The sequence below is a fragment of the Miniopterus schreibersii genome (genome assembly GCF_964146895.1).
Source record: "Miniopterus schreibersii genome assembly, chromosome: 11".
NCBI lineage: Eukaryota > Metazoa > Chordata > Mammalia > Chiroptera > Miniopteridae > Miniopterus > Miniopterus schreibersii.
In genome coordinates, this window is record NC_138111.1 from 11767483 (window position 1) to 11785778 (window position 18296).

The following is an 18296-nucleotide window of genomic DNA, read 5'->3' on the forward strand; positions in this document are numbered from 1 at the left end:
AATCCTGTAGGCCTGTATTCCAAGCCTTGTTGCCCTGGACAAGCCTCTTCCTCTCCCTGAGCCTCAATTTTCTCTGAAAAGGGGCAAGGCTGATGGTTTTGTTGTGAAGATGAAGTGAGAGAATTCATGTAGGGCACACGATACTTAGAAAGTTCTAAATAAAAGGTACACTGCTCTTTAAGAGGCCAGCGATAGAGAAGCACCCCTCCCTCCCTCCCTTCTTTTCTTTATTTTTTACTCTTTTTTATTTTTTTTTTATTTTAGAGAGAGAGAAGAAGGGAGAGGGAGAGAGAGAAACATCAATCGGCTGCCTCAACCTGGGAATCGAACTGGTGACCTCTAGGTGCACAGGACAAGTGCTCAACCAACTGAGCCACACTGGCCAGGTCTGTTTTTTACTTTCAATAACGAACTTGATGGAGCACCTACAAAGTACCAGGCTCTGTGCCAAATGCTGGGCATTTCAAAATGAACCAAATAGACACGAATCGTGAAACAGTATTACAGGAGTGGTGAGTTCCCGGAATGTATGGGAGGAAGAGTCCTCTGTCCCTGGGGTGGAACACAGTGGTCAGACAAAGCTGCTCCGAGGTAGTGTCTGTAAAGTGACCCCGAAACCCAGAGGATTCTCCCAGTCCAGCCCTGGCCAAGGCCTTGGGAGATGCCCCAAGCGTTCTGCCTTTGGACTTGCCTCCTTCATGCATGCTTTTCACCTCTGGGGTGAGGTTTAGTGGGTAGATGAAAAGAAAGAGAGGCAGTGACAACCAGGCTTCTAGGTGGGGCTACGAAGCCCTTTCCACAGGGAGCTTCCTGCAGGAAACAGAGGGACACGTTAGAAAGGCCAGCTGACCAGGGTTCAAGTGACTAGTGATCACCCTGCCACCCAGGGCAGGCCCCCGTCCTGGGCTGGCCTCCCCTCCCCACCTGGCTGTGGGCCCCGCATACCTCCTGGGCCGGGAAGGGCTCTCTCCCACCATCACCGCCGGCTTCCCCGTGATTGCCGCCTCCAGCAGGCCTGTGCCAGTTAGAAGGGGGTGTGCGCACGGTCGCCCGCGGCTTCCGTCCCGCCAGGTGGGCGAGCTGCCCCCGGAGCAACCTCCAGCACCACGCAGATGGCGCTGGCTTCAGACCCATTCTCGCCGTCTCCCTGCGTCTGTCTTCCTGGAGAACCATGGGGAAAGCCGACGGGATGGAGGTGTCTGGGGCACCCCTGTGTCCCCTAGAACACTGTTCCGTGTCCTGTGTGGAGATACACAGAGGAGAGGGGACCTAAGCATGCAGCACTAGGAAATGACAGGAGGCGTCCCATTCAAATCCACACACAGTTTTGACTCCCTCTGCTTACAAGCAGCCGTTCTGTGAACAAAAGAGCTCTTAAATTGTGGCGGGAGATGATTTATTCCAAACCTCTCCTGTTTCAGAGAAAGGACACAAGGCTCCGCAGCATAGGGGGTGGTGTGACTTGTCCCTGGCAAGTTCACCCAGCAAGCTGAGCCCAGATCTCTGGTTCCAGGTCCCTGGTTCTGGGCTGGTGGTACACAGTGCCCCACCCCCTCCAGCCCCTGAAATGGGACTACTGTTAAAGTTATTTTCATACAGAAATAAGTCCCCGTTCCCATTATACCCCCCACCCCATCCCTGTTGAAGTCAGTGATTTCCTTTCGCCACTTACACTCCAGGTAAATATTTCCCTCTGAACTTCTGAAGCCACCGCTTCAAGGTTCTCATTTCCCTTAATGTGTTTCCTCTGGTTCCCCTGAAAACCCTCTCTCTGCCCTCCCTCTGCCTCCTGGGGCTCAGCCACCTCTTAGTCCTGGCCCCGTGTGCTCAGTGTCACAGGGTCTGGCCTTTGCTCACTGTTTCCTTCATCTCTCAGCTGCAAACAGAGGTGCCCTGAGCCAGGGTCCCAGCCCCGGGAAGGTTCTGAACTGAGGGCACCCTACAGATGTGTAAACATTTTACCTTGCTAACCCTGCCAGCCGCCTTCCAAAGGCAACAGGAAAACCCTGGACTGAGAGCCCCTGGCAAAATAAAAACCTGCAGAGAGAGAGAGAGAGAGAGAAATGGAGAAAGGATCCCATTTCAGATGTTAATTTCCTCATTAGAAGGATTTTCTGTTCCTGGGGTGGGGGGGTAGAGCCGGGGAGGAGCAGAAGGTAAGCTCAGAGGTAGGGTGGGGGATACAAGAAAGGGGGCTCCAGGAAACATTGCTCTCCTTGGGTCCATATGGGGTAACTGATTCCAAATCCGGAGCGAGAACCTTGGGTTTGGAGGGGCCAGTGAGGCGATGCTGTCTCCTGCTGGCAGCTGAGCCCGCGGGGATTTATGATTCCTAAGTAGGGCTCCTCAGTGGGCTTTGCAAGTGGGTTGCAAGAGGACTGGTGCTTTTGGAGCCTTCAACCTACCTGCTCTTGGTACATCCGTTGAGGTGCCCTCAGGGTACCTTCTCTCTCTGACCTTCCTGTGTTTGGCTTCCTGTCATTTTCTACTTTCCATCCCTGACATCACTCCCAGACCCTCCAGCGTCTGAAACCTGAGCTTCCATTGGATGGCCACTGTGTGCCGGGGCTGGTTTAGCTGCTGTCTTTCAAGTGTGACAACATATTTAAAGAGAGATACAGATGAGGGAAGCAAGACCCGCAGGGCTGGAGTGATTTGCCCCAGATATATAGCTAGCAACTGTCATCATCAAAATTTACCCCAAGCCCAGACCCTGCTCTTCCTACCCCACCGAGAACACACTGTCTTCTGATTCTCTCTGAGCTTTAGCCTTGGAGATGTAAAGGAGCGTTTTTGATTCTGCCGGTGCTTTTCGCTTCTCCCACTGATCATCTGTGTGCTCGTTGAAGAAACACTAAGTGCCTGCTGCAGGCAAGGTGTGGAGCAAGCTGCTGACAGTCCAGGTGACCCGGACAGAGTCATCACCCTCAAAAAGCATCCAGCCTGGGGTGGGAGAGGGTGTGACAAGATGACTCTGAAACCAGAAAGCAAGTGTCCAGTTTCCTAAAAGTAAAATGAGTTCAGAGAAAATAAGGATCATTTCTTATAGGGTTATCAGGGAGAGTTTCTTGGAAGAGGTGGTTTCTGTCTTAGCCGTTGGGAAAAGGGAATCCCAGAAAAGCACACTTAGACCAGGCACGTGAGGGAATCTTCATTCAAGCAGTGCCTTCTTTTATCAGGAGGAACCAGGACCCAGAAGAGGTACTTGGGGCTTCACCAAGGTTGCTCAGCCTGTGAGAACAGGTTGGCTTCGTGGGGACACTCTGGCTGTTTCCTGAAGGGCTGTTGGGCAGGGAGTGGGAGGAGAGGTGTAGGTGGACTTAGATGCCTGGTGCCAAAACTGCCATCCACGTCAGCTGCTAATGGAGAGATGTACACAAATCCTAAGGCCCCAGGGCCCACAAAGGAGTAACGACTGCGTGGCCTCCCCTGTTGACTTTCTGGAAGCTCTCCATGCTTGTTTGATGAGCGCTAATAGCAGATGCACTCAAAGTTATGGTGACCGCAGCAGTTCTCCAGCTGAAAGTAGGGCCTGCCCTTCTAAATGAGCATCTTTTATTCATTCTCGTATCCCTCTCTTTCTCCTCCCACCTGGCTTCATGCTTCATCCGACACTTAAAATACACTCTTAATTAGATGGTCCTCTTTCCCATCCAACAGCCTGTCTGTGCCAGGGACACTGGGTATACTCCAGAAAGGCTGGGGGACGGAGGTTGGCGAGTGTAAAGATAATTAGATCCAGAGAGAATCTGGTAAGTGACTTCCTGGGGTTCCCAGAGTAAGTCTAGAGATGTCTGGCTTAAAACTTTCCCAAACACCCAACTAAAACTTGTGACATCCCCAGGCAGATGGTGTGGTCCAAATCCCTGGTGGCATTGATGGTGGAGAGGGAGATGCTGTAGAGTTAGTGCAAAGAATAGTGAATTCCAGGGTCTGATGGATCCAGGATCCACTTACCAACCAGTTGACCTTAAACTTATCTTGTTACCTTCTTTAAATTCCATTTCCTCCTCTGTTACCTTACGATCACCACCCTGGGAGTATTACATAGATTAAATGAATTAAGGCACACGTGGACCTTAGCACAATACTTGGCCTGCCAGAGAGGCTTGGTAGGTTTTCCTTGTTATTAACTATTATGTAGGAGTCCCCAACATCGGCTTATGTTAAGAGGCTGCTCTTTTTATTATTATTATTATTTTTAATATCAGCTTTAGTGTTAGAGGCAAACAAGCTGAATAGGGTCTCAGGAAATTGGTCAGTGACTCTGTGTAATCTGACAAATGCCTTCCATTCTCTGACTCTCAAGACTTTAACCCGTCAAGTGAAAGAAGTGAAAAGTGGTGACATCTGAAAACCTTCCAAGCTCAGGTAGTAGGCATCCCTGCCTTCCTTTGGAAATAAATGTCAGGGCTCCTGTAGAGATAGAAGCAATAGATTTCCTTGTCCCCGGTTCTTCAGGCCAACGTTCCTGACAGTTCACCCCCCTGAGCGCTGGACGGCTGCTCGTGCCTGATGTACAGTCAAAGTTGTGGTGGCCGTGGTAGGAGCTAACCTACTCACTGAACACCTTCCACTCATCATCACCTCCCTCTGTTTCTCCTCTTACCTTCTGGATCATCCTACACTAATAATACCCTCTTATTTACAAAGTGCTCTTCCCCACCGAACAGCTTTGCAAAAGTCAAAGGTTTTCAGATTTGAATGATCATTATCGGTGGAGTTGTCTTTGTTGTCTTTAGCTCAAGTATCTCTTCTTCAAACAAAAATGGTTTTTGTATGTTCCATATTCTAAACCAATAAAAGGGAAACTGCTTGGGGTACAGTTATGGTGAAGACCCCCCCCATCTCAGCTGTCCTCTGTTTCTCTAGCCCTGGCCTTGTCCCAGGGGTGGTCCCAGAGGCTCCTGTAGTAACTGCCTGGATCCCACAGGGCCCAGTTCGAAGACCATTGGTCTAGGACAGCCTGATATAAACTGTATCAGAAAGAAATAATTTACCCCCCTTTATTTCCATCTTTTATTTATTCATCTTTCTTTTTTGGGGCCACCTAGGGCTGTATGACAAGTGTTCTTACACCTCGCGTGACCGAGGATGGGTCGTGGGCATTCACACCGTCAGTGACCAAGGCAACAGAGACCCACGCTACTTTTTCTCCCTGAAGACAGACCGGGCCCGGCAAGTGACCACCATCAATGCCCACCAGAGCTACCTCCCAGGCCAGTGGGTATTCCTGGCTGCCACCTACGACGGGCGGCTGATGAAGCTCTACGTGAACGGCGCCCAGGTGGCAACCTCTGGGGAGCAGGTGGGCGGCATATTCAGCCCGCTGACCCAGAAGTGCAAAGTGCTCATGTTGGGGGGCAGCACCCTGAATCACAACTTCCGGGGCTACATTGAGCGCTTCAGTCTGTGGAAGGTGGCCAGGACCCAGCGGGAGGTACTGCTGGACATGGAGACCCATGGCCTCCACGCCCCCCTACCTCAGCTCCTGCTGCAGGAGAGCTGGGACAGCGTGAAGCGCGCCTGGTCCCCCATGAAGGACGGCAGCAGCCCCCAGGTGGAATTCAGCGGCGCCCACAGCTTCCTGCTGGACACGAGTTTGGAGCCCCCTCTGTGCGGGCAGACGTTGTGCGACAACGCGGAGGTCATCGCCAGCTACAACCAGCTGCCCCGGTTCCGCCGGCCCAAGGTGGTGCGCTACCGCGTGGTCAACCTCCATGACGACAGCCACGAGAACCCCACGGTGAGCCGCCAGCAGATCGACCTGCAGCACCGGCAGCTGGCCGAGGCCTTCCAGCACTACAACATCTCCTGGGAGCTGGAGGTGCTGGAGGTGAGCAACTCCTCCCTGCGCCACCGCCTCATCCTGGCCAACTGTGACATCAGCAAGATCGGGGACGAGAGCTGTGACCCGGAGTGCAACCACACGCTGACCGGCCACGATGGCGGGGACTGCCGCCACCTGCGCCACCCAGCCTTCATGAAGAAGCAGCAGAATGGGGTGTGTGACATGGACTGTAACTACGAACGCTTCAACTTTGATGGTGGCGAGTGCTGTGACCCTGAAATCACGGATGTCACCAAGACCTGCTTTGATCCCGACTCTCCACACAGGTAAGACCTTCTGGGCCCAGCTGAGAACTGAGCTTCCCCTGCCCCCATTTTACAGGCAAGTCCCCTGAGGCCCATAGGGGTCCTGGGAATTTTCCAGCTCACAGGGCAGCTTCCTAACTGCGACCAGGCTGTTGTTACTCACGTAATCATGGGAACCACATCAAGCGTAGTCCATTACAAAAATATTTGTCCGCTGCCTACTCTGGAGTAAGAAGGAAAAGTCATAACCCTGTCTTCTCTGAGAGTCTAAATTGGGTGACATGAGCTGAGTACAAATAGCTGTTGAGATGTATGTGGCAGAGTGGGTTAGAGCTGTGCAGTCCCCTACGTAATCCCTAGGCACCTGTGGCTGTTTACATGTGAATTACCTAAGATGAAATAAAACTGAAAACCCAGTTCCTGAGCCACACTAGCCACATTTCACATACACAGCAGCTGTGTGGGGTTAGTGGCTATCATACTGGCCAGAGAAATGTGCTCTGTTGAACCGTGTGAGTGAAGCTGGGATCAGCTGGGGTCACACAGCCTGGGCTCAGATCTCAGTGGTACTGTTTTCTCACTCTGTGACCTCTTGGAAGCTATTTCCCATCTGTGCAATGGGAATACTCATGGTACCCACTTCGCTGAGCTGCTCTGAGGGTTGAGAGAGAGCATATGTATAAAGCACAGCCTCTCTTCACAGTGACTAGGAGGTAGATACTCTGTCCTTAATATAATGAGGGGTAGCAGGAGCTGTGTTTAGGGGATGGCCATCAGGGACCGCAGAGAGAAGACACACTTGCATGAGAGTCTTGGGGAAGGCATAGATACAACCTGGACATCAGAGACTGGGGAGAAAGGAGGACACTTGGGCAGAGGAACTTATTCATGTACCACTGAGAAGAGGGTAGAAAGGGGGGGTCGTCTGTCTAATGCTCCCTTAGCCTCTGCCTTGTGCTATCTACTCTTACCAGGGACCCCAAGGGAAAACCCAAAGGTGAACCCATGGGTGATTTATAGTCAGCGTGAGACCAGGAAGAACTAGTTCTGAGCCAGAGAAACAGTCAGCATCCACTCTCCGGATGTCCCAGATTCATGCTGAACTTTTCCATTCTGTCCACACGCAGGACCCTGGACTTGCTGATAGCCCGAGTGCATTTGCAGACCTCGGCAGGTTTTCTGCTGACTTTTCTCTTTATGTCTCTCTCAAAAGAGCAAGGGCCTCCCATGTACAGGCAGAATACCTATGTGTGAAGGAATGATGGTGCTGGCAGGAGAATGTCGTGCCTGGCTGCTAGCCAACGAGCACGTCAGCTCAGCCTCCTGGCACCAGGCGGGCCCCTGGACTCTCACCTGGGCTCAGACACACGAGCAGACCATGTGGGAAGAAGCCTTGGTGTGTGGCCAGTTCCTTCCAGGTCACGGTGCCCTTTCATCTCTGCTCTCATTTGGGCTTTGACAGAAGTTGGCAAGGAAGACAAGACAGAGGTTAGCATTTGCATTTGACAGACAGGAAAATAGAGGAACTTTGAGAGTGAAATGACTCGGCCAAGGTCATGGGTTAGGAAAGTCATTTGTTTAAATCACAAATGCAAGTCTTCCAAGATTAATGCAGTGTGTGCTCTGCTGAGCTAGACTCCCAGAAGTTACCACTGTGCTCAGATAGAGTGGGCATGGGGAGGGCAAATGACCAGAAATAAATAGCTAGAAGTCATTCACCCATTTGTTTTTCTTCATTCATTCACCCATCCATCCGTCCATTCATCATTCATGCGACACATTTATTTAGCACCTAGAAGTGCCAGGAAGGTGGGTACCCTGAGCCCTCTTTTGCTGAAGGAAATCCAGGATTCAGAATGATAAAGGGATTTACCCAAGTTCACTCAGCTAATAAATGGAGAGCTCGGATTTGAACTCAGGTCTATGGACTTCAGAGCACTGAAGGAGGGTCTTTTTAAGTTCAAGAAACAATAAGAGGCAGAGTTAAAGGATATGGCTGGCAGGCAGGACTAAAGCCTTGACAGAAAAGTGCTGAGTAGGATTGGGTCAGGCCCGAGAGCAGTCGGCCTTTGTGGCAGGCGCACTGTGCTGGCATCGAGGGGCCAATGGGCCCCAGGCCTCAGATACCTCACAATCAGCAGACAGAGCTGGCAGGCCCCAGCGGCCTCCCCCTTTCCTAAGTCATGGGACCACATGCCCCAAATGTCTGTGAGAGGCCCTGTGCCAGCACTGTGACTGCTCCCGCCAGGGCCTGTTTATTTGCTGGCTGGGAAAGTCGTGTGCCCTGGGTAAGCCCCTCCGGGAATATGTTATCTCCTGACGATCTTGGGGGTGACAGTGCTCTGGCAGAATCAGCTCTCCTGTGTGCGGAGAGAAACCTGTGGACATTTGTAGAGAAATACTTACTTTGTGACTTTAAAAACAGGAGGGGGAGGAGGGAAGAAGAAATGAGACCAGGAAAGAAGGAAGACAGGCACCTGTGATAGAGGCAGTGGAAATTAGATTGATGCTATCTAGGAAATTTTTAATAAGGAGCTGAACTTAATTCTTACCCAAGGTGATATTTCTATCTATCATTCCCCTCTCTCTCTCTCAATGAGTAAAGACAATATTTAAATTACTTCTTATCAATCTATGGTGAAGGACTGGTTTTTATTTTTTTTCTACACATTGCAAACCAGTACCTTTGTAATATACAGCAAAACTGAATTTGAGATACCACTAGAGTGGTGAGGCAGTGTCCGAGTCCTATAAAAGTTTCTAGGTGCTTACTCCCCATTTCTGTGCAATAGACTGGTGAGGAATAGTTGGTACATTGCCTACTCTGAGTAGCCCTGATGAAAAGTCATCCTTCTGACAATTTATGTAGCGGGTCCTTCGAGTAGAATATGGCCCACCCGTGATGCAGCTGGGCAGCGCAGGAGACTCCGTCAGAAAGCACCATGTCTTTCAACACATTTAAACTCACTTGCCATCATGGTCCTTGGGCCCCCTTAGCCCATGTTCTCAAGCGTTCCTTTGTTAAAGGAGAGCATCCAGTCCTAGCAGATCTGGGGCCCCAGACCTAGAAACATCCTCAGAGATCACTGGTCCCAACCCCTTATCCTCCATGGAGGGAAACTGAGGCCAAGGCTCACCCAGCCTTGGTGCTCACACTGGGGTTAAGGGTGCTCTAGATCCCTGCATCTGGTTGTCTGCTGCGCCCCGCCCCCCAGTGCTGCCCAGACATCCTTGCAGGCCACAGACACCTGCCCCTCACTTCTGTCCCATTCTCTTCTTCTTCCCAACTGTCCTCAAGAGCTTGGGATTAGGCAGTGCTAAGGGAGGGAGTGTGGGAGGGAACTGGATAATGGCCTTGGGTTTCCCCAAGCCACTGCAGATCTGTTAGAGCTACAGCCGCAGCGAGTTTTCCTTATTAAGAGGTCATGATAAGGACAGCCAACTGAGGATGAGCACAGAGAAGGGGACCGGGACAGTGAGGGGGCCAGAAGCCATGCCATATAACCATTTGAAGGTATTAAGCCATGACACATGCACTTCAAGTATCAGAAGGCATGTTCAGTGGGAAAGGGAACAGAATTATTGTACATGGCTTCTAAGCCGTGGATGGTACCAGTGTTGCAATTACAGGAGGCAGCGTTGAACCGAGTAACAGATAACGCCATCCCTTATGAGAACTGTCCTTCCGGGGGAGTGATTCTCTGCGGGTGAGTGAGCTCCCCATCACCTGAGGCATGCACAGTGAGACCGTAGCTAGGATTACTGTAAATGGTGGAGAAGGGGGCCTTGGTGGTCTTGGGGTTGAGGACTACACAGCCCAACTTTTTGCTTATGTCTTATTCCAAGTCATTGTAGGGAACCAAATGGTGACTGTTTCTCTCCTCTAAACAGGCGTCTACTGGGGACATCTACCTCTGCCGGCCTTTCTGCTAGTCACTGGGGATGTGGCAATGAGTGGGATACATTCCTCACCATTAAGGGGCTTCCACTTTAGTGGGGGAGTCATATTCAAACATAAGAAGTTGTGATCTGTGGTTTTAATGACACGCAGTGGGCAGGAGGTCTAAAGAGCAGAGGCTGAGTCTGTCTGGGGAAAGCGAGGCAAGTCGGCAGAGCAGCCCTGACTTGAGGAGGCATCAACACAGGCGGTGCAATGGGAGGTAGAGCTGCGGTCTGCGCCACTCGGGTCCTGGCAGGAAACAGATGGCACATTCAAACGGAATAATTAAGGACAGTTGAGAGGGAGGCTGTGTTGAAGGAGAGGCTATTTACAACAGTGTCAGCAGGGTTGAGGACAGCCAGCGAGGCCAGAGTCAGAAACAGTGGGGAGAGATTTCCGCCCTTGGCCTGTAGGGTCGAGAGGAGGGTGTGGCCATGGCTGTGTGGAGAGGGCTTTTGGGGAGCCCTCTGCTGTGATTCTCAGCAGAGAGGAGAGGCCAGCTACAGCACCCTGGCCAGAGTCATTTTCCTCTGCCTCGCGGCCTCCTGCCAGTGCTTTCCATCGGGGACCAGGCTGGAAATCACAAGGGAAAGGCACCCAGAGAGAACAGCGGCTCAGGGGTGCGGGCAGGGTGGAGAGGGCGGGGAGTGGAGGTGGGTGAGCAGACAGAACACACCCGGAGCCCGAGAAGGCGCCCAGGTACAGCACCAGCAAGGGGCGGAGGAGTTGGGAGAGGAAGGGCTTGGAGAGTCAGGAGTCATGCAGCGGCGCTGGGATCCAGACCAGGAGCAGGGAAGGGTGCAGTTTTCTCATGGAAAACTCTGACATCAGGCTAGGTCCTTCCTCCCTGCCTTTTCCCCTTTCTTTCTTTCCTCCCCTCTTCCTTCATTTTCTTTCTCTCTTATTTCCTTCCTCCCTCCCTTTCTTTCTCTTTTCTTCTCTCAATAAATATTTGTTGAATGCTCCCTCTGCGCCGGGCCAGCCCCTGCCCCCTTGGAGCTCAGATCTAGTGGATGAGTCAGTGAAATAAGCATGTCATTGCGATGTCACTAGTGTGAAAGAGGGACCCTGGTGTCACTAGGAGGAGCAGTGTGTGAACTTGTAGGGAAACATTTTGTTTTCTCTTTATTGTTATTACTATTTTTAATGTAGCGAGGGCATCCCATGGCCATGTTACTATTATTTTTTTGGACCCAAGTTGACATTGCTGGCAGTCTTGGGAAAGGGGACTGTGAGCCTTGAGGCGGCCTGTTTGACCCCTCTGCTGGTAGCTGTAGATCCCACAGCCTGTCCCCAAGCCCTTTATCAGAGGCCATTCAGTGGTTGGTCTTCATTCACTGGTCTCACTTCTCTGCTGGGGTGATTGCAATGAGCATACACTTCCTTCTCCCAAGTTCTCCCCAAATCTGGAAGAGTTGCATGGAATCAGGGACTCTCTGAGAAGAGAGCCCCGCTCCCTCTTGCTATAGAGGAGGAGACTGAGCACCCAAGAGGGGCAGCGCAGACCCGGGCCTCACAGCGAGAGTGCAGCCAAGCTGAGGGCAAGACCCCGAGTCTCACCTCCCAGCCCCGAGGCCTTCCATCGCCCCCTACACTGTCCTGGGGTCTTAGAAGCCGGCAGCGTGAAACTAGGGAAAATCCTGTTTGGAATAGTCATGTTCTTACTCTTCACCCATATTTTGTTAAGACACTTTAGTAAACAAGGCACCAAGATAAATGCCCTGGACATCCCAGACGTAATCTCTGTCCTGAAGCTGCTCGTAAGCTGTGGTTTAATGACCTTTGGTTACAGTCGCTCAAGAGATGGCAAGACGGCAGGTGATTAATTTCCAGCGAACTGCGCAAAGGATAAGGCTACGTGCACTCTGAGAAAAGCCAGGCTCGCTGTGGCCTGGGGAAATTCGGGAAGTCTTTCTGGTGGAGGGGGTGTTCATACAGTCTTCCAGCATCCAGCTGCCTTTGCAGAGATAGAAAAGAGGTGGGTGGGAGCAAAGGGATGCAGGTGGGAAGGTGCAGGGAGGACTTCAAGCAGGTGGATGCCATGATTTGTTCTTCAGGTCATAGAGCTCGAAGAATCAGACTGTTACAGAATGGAAGAAGAACTCAGGGAAAGAGATCCCAGCCCTGGCTGGGTAGCTTCTTAGCTATGCAATCTTGGGCAAGTCTCTCAACCTCCCTGTGCCTCCATTTCCTTCTCTGTCAAAAGGAAGTAACAATATCTGACCACTTTGAGGGTCACATAAAACAATGCCCCAGAAAGAGTTCTGGGAAGAGTTAACCAGCGTGCAGATGAAAAAGGACTGTGTTATTTTTTCAGCTACTTTTTTCATTTTTTTCCAGTAATTGTGTAAGAGAAATTGCTTGGAATTTTATAATCAGAATATCAGAGTTTATTTAACGTGACTAATATTCATTAGAGCAATAGCAGGAGTCAGGCCTGGTGTGGTGGAAAAACAATGCGTGCTGGAGACTGACCAGGGTCTGGATCTTGCTTCCACCCTTCACTCGCTTGTCTGACCTTGGCTCATTTCTCAGTAAGAGTTGTTGGTTTGTCATCTGTCAAAACTGGGTGAGAACAGCTCTCCTGGGACAGGTCAGGAAACTTAAAGGGAGTCATTTGGCACAGTGTCTGGCGCATAGTAGGTGCTGGGAAAAGCTCCCTCCCATCTGGTTCGCACACATGGATTCCTTCCCGTCAGCATTGTTTTTTGGAGATGCCATCCGGCAGCCTCATAAAGAGGCCTAAATGGAACCAGTACACACACTGAGGGCATTTACCCAGATTACTTTCATTCTTAAAATACTCACTACTTTTTTTTTTAGGACTGTCCACAGAACTGACTTTTTAAAATAAAGACTGCATAAGTTCTATCAGACGCATTCAGCTTGCAGTCACTAGTTTATCTTGAAAACGACCCAAATGTCTAACTGTGTTAGGGGATGTTTCCACATGGGAAAATCCCAGGCATTGTTGGGATTGGTTATAAGCAGTTGACGTTCCAATTTGGTTGAAGTTCCTAGATTTTTCGACCATCTCTGGGCCCCGTGCCTGCCTGGTCCAAACACACACACCCAGGCCACTTGTACTCAGGGTCTCATCTTCTCTGGTTCCGTTTGGGCTTCCCTTGTGCTTATCTTCTGAGCTAAGTCCACCCTATTCGCAGGTCCCATCTGTGACCCTGGTGTACTTGTGACCTTGGTCTTTGAGTGCATAATAGAGGGGTGAACTGCCCATGGCCCCTGAAGGTGAGGTTGGTAAGAATCTCAAAATAGTGACCTGTGAAAAGCAGCAGAGGATCAGTAGTCTAGCAAATTCATAGGGTTCCTGGTTTTGAAGAGCATCTTTGAATTGAGTCCCTTAACATATTTGTGACCTTGAACAAGTCTCTTTATCAAAGACTCAGTTGCCTCCTCTGTAAAGTTGGGGTGACAGTAACACACTTGGGGATTTAGAGGATTCAGTGAAATAACACAAGTCAACTGTTTAGAGCAGCGCCTGGCACTTAGTGAACTCTCAGAATAGCAGTGCTGGTTAGTTTGGGGATTTTCCATCTCCAGGAAATCTTCTGACCTCTTACTTACATCCCTCTTAGTCTCCAGCCCCCCTTCGATCCTGAGCCCCCTCACCAGAACCTCAGGACTGGCACGGGAGTTGGAGACGACCTAATCACTCTTTACCACCCGAGGGCCTCCTGCAAATTCCATTTTTAAAAGAGTTTCTTTACCCCCCCCCCCCAAGCTCTGCGCATATTAAATGCTAATGTATCCGTTCTTGAGAGGTAAGCAGCACACCGCACTATATTAATGCCTTTCCAACCAAAAGCAGAGGCATGGCTGGGATCTCAGGACGGGGCTCGCTGCCTAATTCACGCCTGTCCTGGGGAAGGAGGGCGCCCTGACATGCTCAGGACCACGCTGAGCGGGGCAAGACGGGGGCCGAGCCGCCACCTGACCTGGGCTCTTGCCACAGCACACTGTCTCTGAGTTTACTGAAGCTAGCTGGAATCCTTTCTTGGAGACACTCCAGGGAGGCCTACAGCTTGCCGGGACCTGAGGTGGCACCCCTTGTCACCCCTTTCCTAGGTGTGTTTCCACGTCTGGCTCCTGGGCGGGTGGGAGCACCGGGTGCCCTTTGCAGGGCCTCAGCGGGAGGCAGTTGGGTTTTTCCAGCCCGGGTTCGGCATAGTCAGCACTCTCATTTTCCTCTCTCCATCCACTGGTGACACTGACCACTCATGACAGCCTCAGTCAGAAGCCCTCCCAGGTTGGGGACAAAGCAGCGGGGGTGTGAGGGAGGGTTGAGAGGACAGACAGCAGGACTGACCTTTTGTTTCCACGAACCACATTTGCCTCCATCGATCACAGCTCAGCTTGTGTCTGCAAAACTCACAGCTGGCTGGCCCTCCACCTCCCGAGAGGAGCCTCTCACCTCCGCCCTCTCGGAAAGCCCAGAGCTGTGTGTGAACAGCAGTGGCTCTTGCTCACAGGTTTGGTGGCAAAAGTTGAACAGGCTTCCATTTCCCCGTTGTTTGGTGGGGCACTTTCTGCCTTTCTCCTTCCCTCTCTGCTTCTCTCCCCCTTTATCCCATTCTAGGCTGTCTGGGTGGCCTGGCCGTGAAGGGTGGAGGGTGAGGGGCTTATTATCGCCATTTCCAGCTTCTGATGTTTGCGATCTCAGCCTTTCTTGAGTTCAGCCAGCCAGCCGCAGCTCTTAGCCTTGAGCTTGACTTCTGACTACTGAACTATTTTTATGGCCACAGAGGACAAGGGTGATTATAACTCCAAAATGCACGAGGCATCTCAGAATCTCACAGAGGGTGGAAGAGACACCCGAGGGAGAGCTCTTTCCCATAGGGATTCATGTTGCAAAAAGCCAGTTTGCCTGTGGCTTGGCAGGACATCAGGAAGGAAGTGACCAGATAGTTCCGGTAACTTCCTAGCCACTGTGGAGTAAGTCATTTCTTTTACTCCAAATTCTTCATCTGTAAAAGGGGAGGATTTGGGTAGGATATTTCTAAGATCTCTTCCTATCCAGGCGTTTTCAAATCAGACACTGTAATCCTGGCTCCAAGCTTGTGAGGACTGGAGCTACAGCACAGATGGGAGGTTAATATTGAAAGGCACAGGTATTGCCGGGCACTGACACTGGTGACATCCAGGGAGATAAGAGACAGCCTTGCCTTCCAAGTATTTACCAGCCCCTGTATCTTAATCGCGTATGAGGTATTCAGAGTAGTAATGAAGGAACAACTGTACTTTATGACAAGTTAAAAAAATCCTGCTCCCATTACTCAAGTCCCAGCAGTAGCCTAACCACGGTACCCCCACCTCGGGCCGTCTGCATGTCTGCTCCTTTATTTATTCGGTGTCCTCGGCCCTGAATGTGGCATAGCTCTTTCCAAAAATCAGTATGAGTTGAATTTTACTTTCCAGAACCTGATAGACAATATCATGCTTTTTCCAGCATCATTTCCCCATACTTGAACTCTGACTATCACAAGACCCTTTGAGAGCTATCTCTTTTTTAACCCCGGGAGAAACCCAAGTTTGGGGAAGTTCGTAGATTTGTTCAGGGTCATCCAGAGAAGGCTGCATTTACTGTAACGTCTCTCTAGTTCTAACTTTAGATCATTCTGTGATTTGCCTAAGGTTAGGTGATTTGTACGGGGCCACAGTTCACACTGAAAATCTAGAAGTTGCCACATTAACACACATCGGTGATGATGTTGTAATTCTTGCTCTATTTTCCCCAAACATAATATTGTTCAGTCACTTTTCACATCACTTCTATGGTTTTCGTGGCTAAACCTTAGAGCCAAACTACACAGTCTGATGAAACACCGTGGGTACCTAGAGCGCTGTGGCTGCTCCGACTTATGAAATTGAGGTGATGGGTCCTGATTTAACTGCTTCAAGTGTAAGGCAAACCACAGGGCCCTCGGGGGGCTGTGTGTGTATTCTGCTCAGTGTGGTCAGTGTATCATTTATCAGCTGTGGCTTTGATCCTCTAAGAAGAAGTGAGGCGGTGGGAAGAGGCGGCTGTGGGCCCTGAAACTGTTGTGCAAGCAGATTGGACATGAGATCCTCACATTACTATTCCGGTACCTTCAACACACCACCCCCCTTAGATTGTGCTTCTTCTTACTTCCTGGGGTATTCTTCTTGCTGAATGAAAGTAAATCCTGAGAACCTGGGGCTATCAAAACAGAGATGATGGTACCCCCTGCTGAGATCTTAGGAAGTGACCGATCATTCCAGTGTGTGTGTGTGTGTGTGTGTGTGTGCGCGCACGCGCGCGCACTCGTGCATGCACCTACTATGTGCAGACAGAGTGCTAGGTGCTGTGGGTACAGTAATGAACATTTCACAAGGTAGGTGCGATTCTGCCCTCAAGGAATCTCCTGCACGTAGGTGAGTAGCTAGTTGGTAAGTGCTTGATGGAGAAGTTCAAGGCGCTGAGGAGACACAGAGAAAGGGCACTTGACTTGTTAGGGGTCAGAGCCACTTCCAGTCTGAGTCCTGAAGGATGAGTCATGTTCACCAAGGGAGTGTCGCCGAGCTTGCCAGGAGCCAGGTGCTCTGACACTTCGCCTTCTGCTCTGGCGTCTCTAACAGCTACTTCCAAAAGGGAGTGAGGAAAATAGGAGCTGAGTAGTTCCTAGGAAAATGCATTCATTTTAAATCTGTCCTTTATCCTGAGATGATTTTATTCTTTCCTTTGGAGTAGTACTCCAGTCCCCTTTACTTTATTATACGAGAGGCATCCTAAATGGTGTGGGGGGCTATCTTCAAATCCTTTATTTATTTGTCAAAGTTAAAAATCACTACTTTCATCTCAATTTTTTTAAATGATCCAAAGTTCTGAGAACCTCTCCGTTGGCCCCACCTGCTCCTGTGAGTCAGCACCTTCCTCTCCTCCCAGATCCTCAAAGTTCTCCATCCCGCCCATGTCCTGGTCTCATAGTGAACCTGTCCAGCAGTGAGCCTCAGACCAGCAATGTTCCTCAAAGTTGCCCTTCCATGGGACTCAACAGAGGGCACAACCCCAGGAGACAACACTCCTGCGGAGCCAAAAGGTTATGGCACCAATAGGGGGCCGGGGAGCATGGATGCACAGGATCTGAGGCTAATAAGGTGAGATGCCCAGTGGACCAGTCAGAACCAGACCATCATTCACCTCTCTCCCCCCACCCCCAGGTGGGCATAGAACCATCCCCCATGTGTAGAGACCTCTCCTGCTTAGATGTTCTCAGAATATTCCCATAAGCCTCTGCCAGCGCCTCCGTTTTCACGGTCTTCTCTCCTCCGTCCATCTTCTACAGTCCCCCAGAAAGGAGAGAAAGCTCTTTGGAAACCATGAACCAGATCATTTTTAGTTTCCCTAAAATCTGCGAGGGTCTGCTTGGAGCTTTCCTGACACTCCACCCCCTGTGACCTGGTGTACAAGAGCCCTCTCTGTGGCCCTTGCTGACCCCTCCAGCTCACCTGGGGGAGTTGCCCCCATGCCCCCAACTTTGCAGCCACACCAGAGGACATGCAGTGCCTCGCTCTGCTCACGCTCTTTCACACCTCTCAGTTTCTGGAGCTTCAGCTCTTTCCCTGTCTCGCACACTTGGTCCAACATCCAGTCAGTGTTTATTTTTCATGTGAAAACCTCACCGGTATCTTACCCACCTTCAGCGAGGGGTCATTGCTCTGTGCTTCCATCACATCCAGTGCCCTTTCTATCTGAAAACACATCATAAGCGAAAGTAAGAGACTCACAGTGAAGGATATGGTTTGTTGTAGCCAACAGACTGGGGCCAGATCCCACCTCTGACACCTGTGAGTGGGAAGAGGGACTTTGGAGAAATGGTGTCACCTCACTGAGCCTTGGTTTCTTCCCCTGTAAATAGGGGATACTCATACCTAATACATAGAGCTTTTGTAAAGCTTCAAATAAATATTTTTTAAAAAGTACTTCAGCAGTTCCAGGGTGTAGTCAACTCCCCAAACGGTAGGTTTTACTAGTATTATCACATTATATTGTGATCATCTGGTTATTAGTCTCACTTCCTTTATAAAACTGCTAACTCTGTGATAGTGAAAATCGTTCCTCTTTTATATTTCATTTCCAGTTTCTAGCTTAAAGCATGGTATGTGATAGCATCTCAGTCATGTTGGTGGAAGAAAGAGGGAAAGACTGAATGAACGACACACAGGGAGGAAGGGAGTTAGGGAGGGAGGAAGGGAAGGAAGAGGAGAGGAATGAAACCGTGAT

At 50.5% G+C, this 18296-nt stretch overlaps 1 protein-coding gene across 1 annotated transcript in view; it reads left to right on the top strand.

Annotated features, from left to right (window-relative positions):
* Nucleotides 1–18296, top strand: part of PAPPA (pappalysin 1) — a gene marked incomplete at its 5' end in the record, with an annotated part of 212477 nt that overhangs the window by 26325 nt on the left and 167856 nt on the right. The window contains one exon of the mRNA XM_081151832.1: nt 5055–6117. Coding sequence (XP_081007958.1) covers nt 5055–6117 — 1063 coding nt within the window. The remainder of the gene's footprint in view (nt 1–5054; nt 6118–18296) is intronic.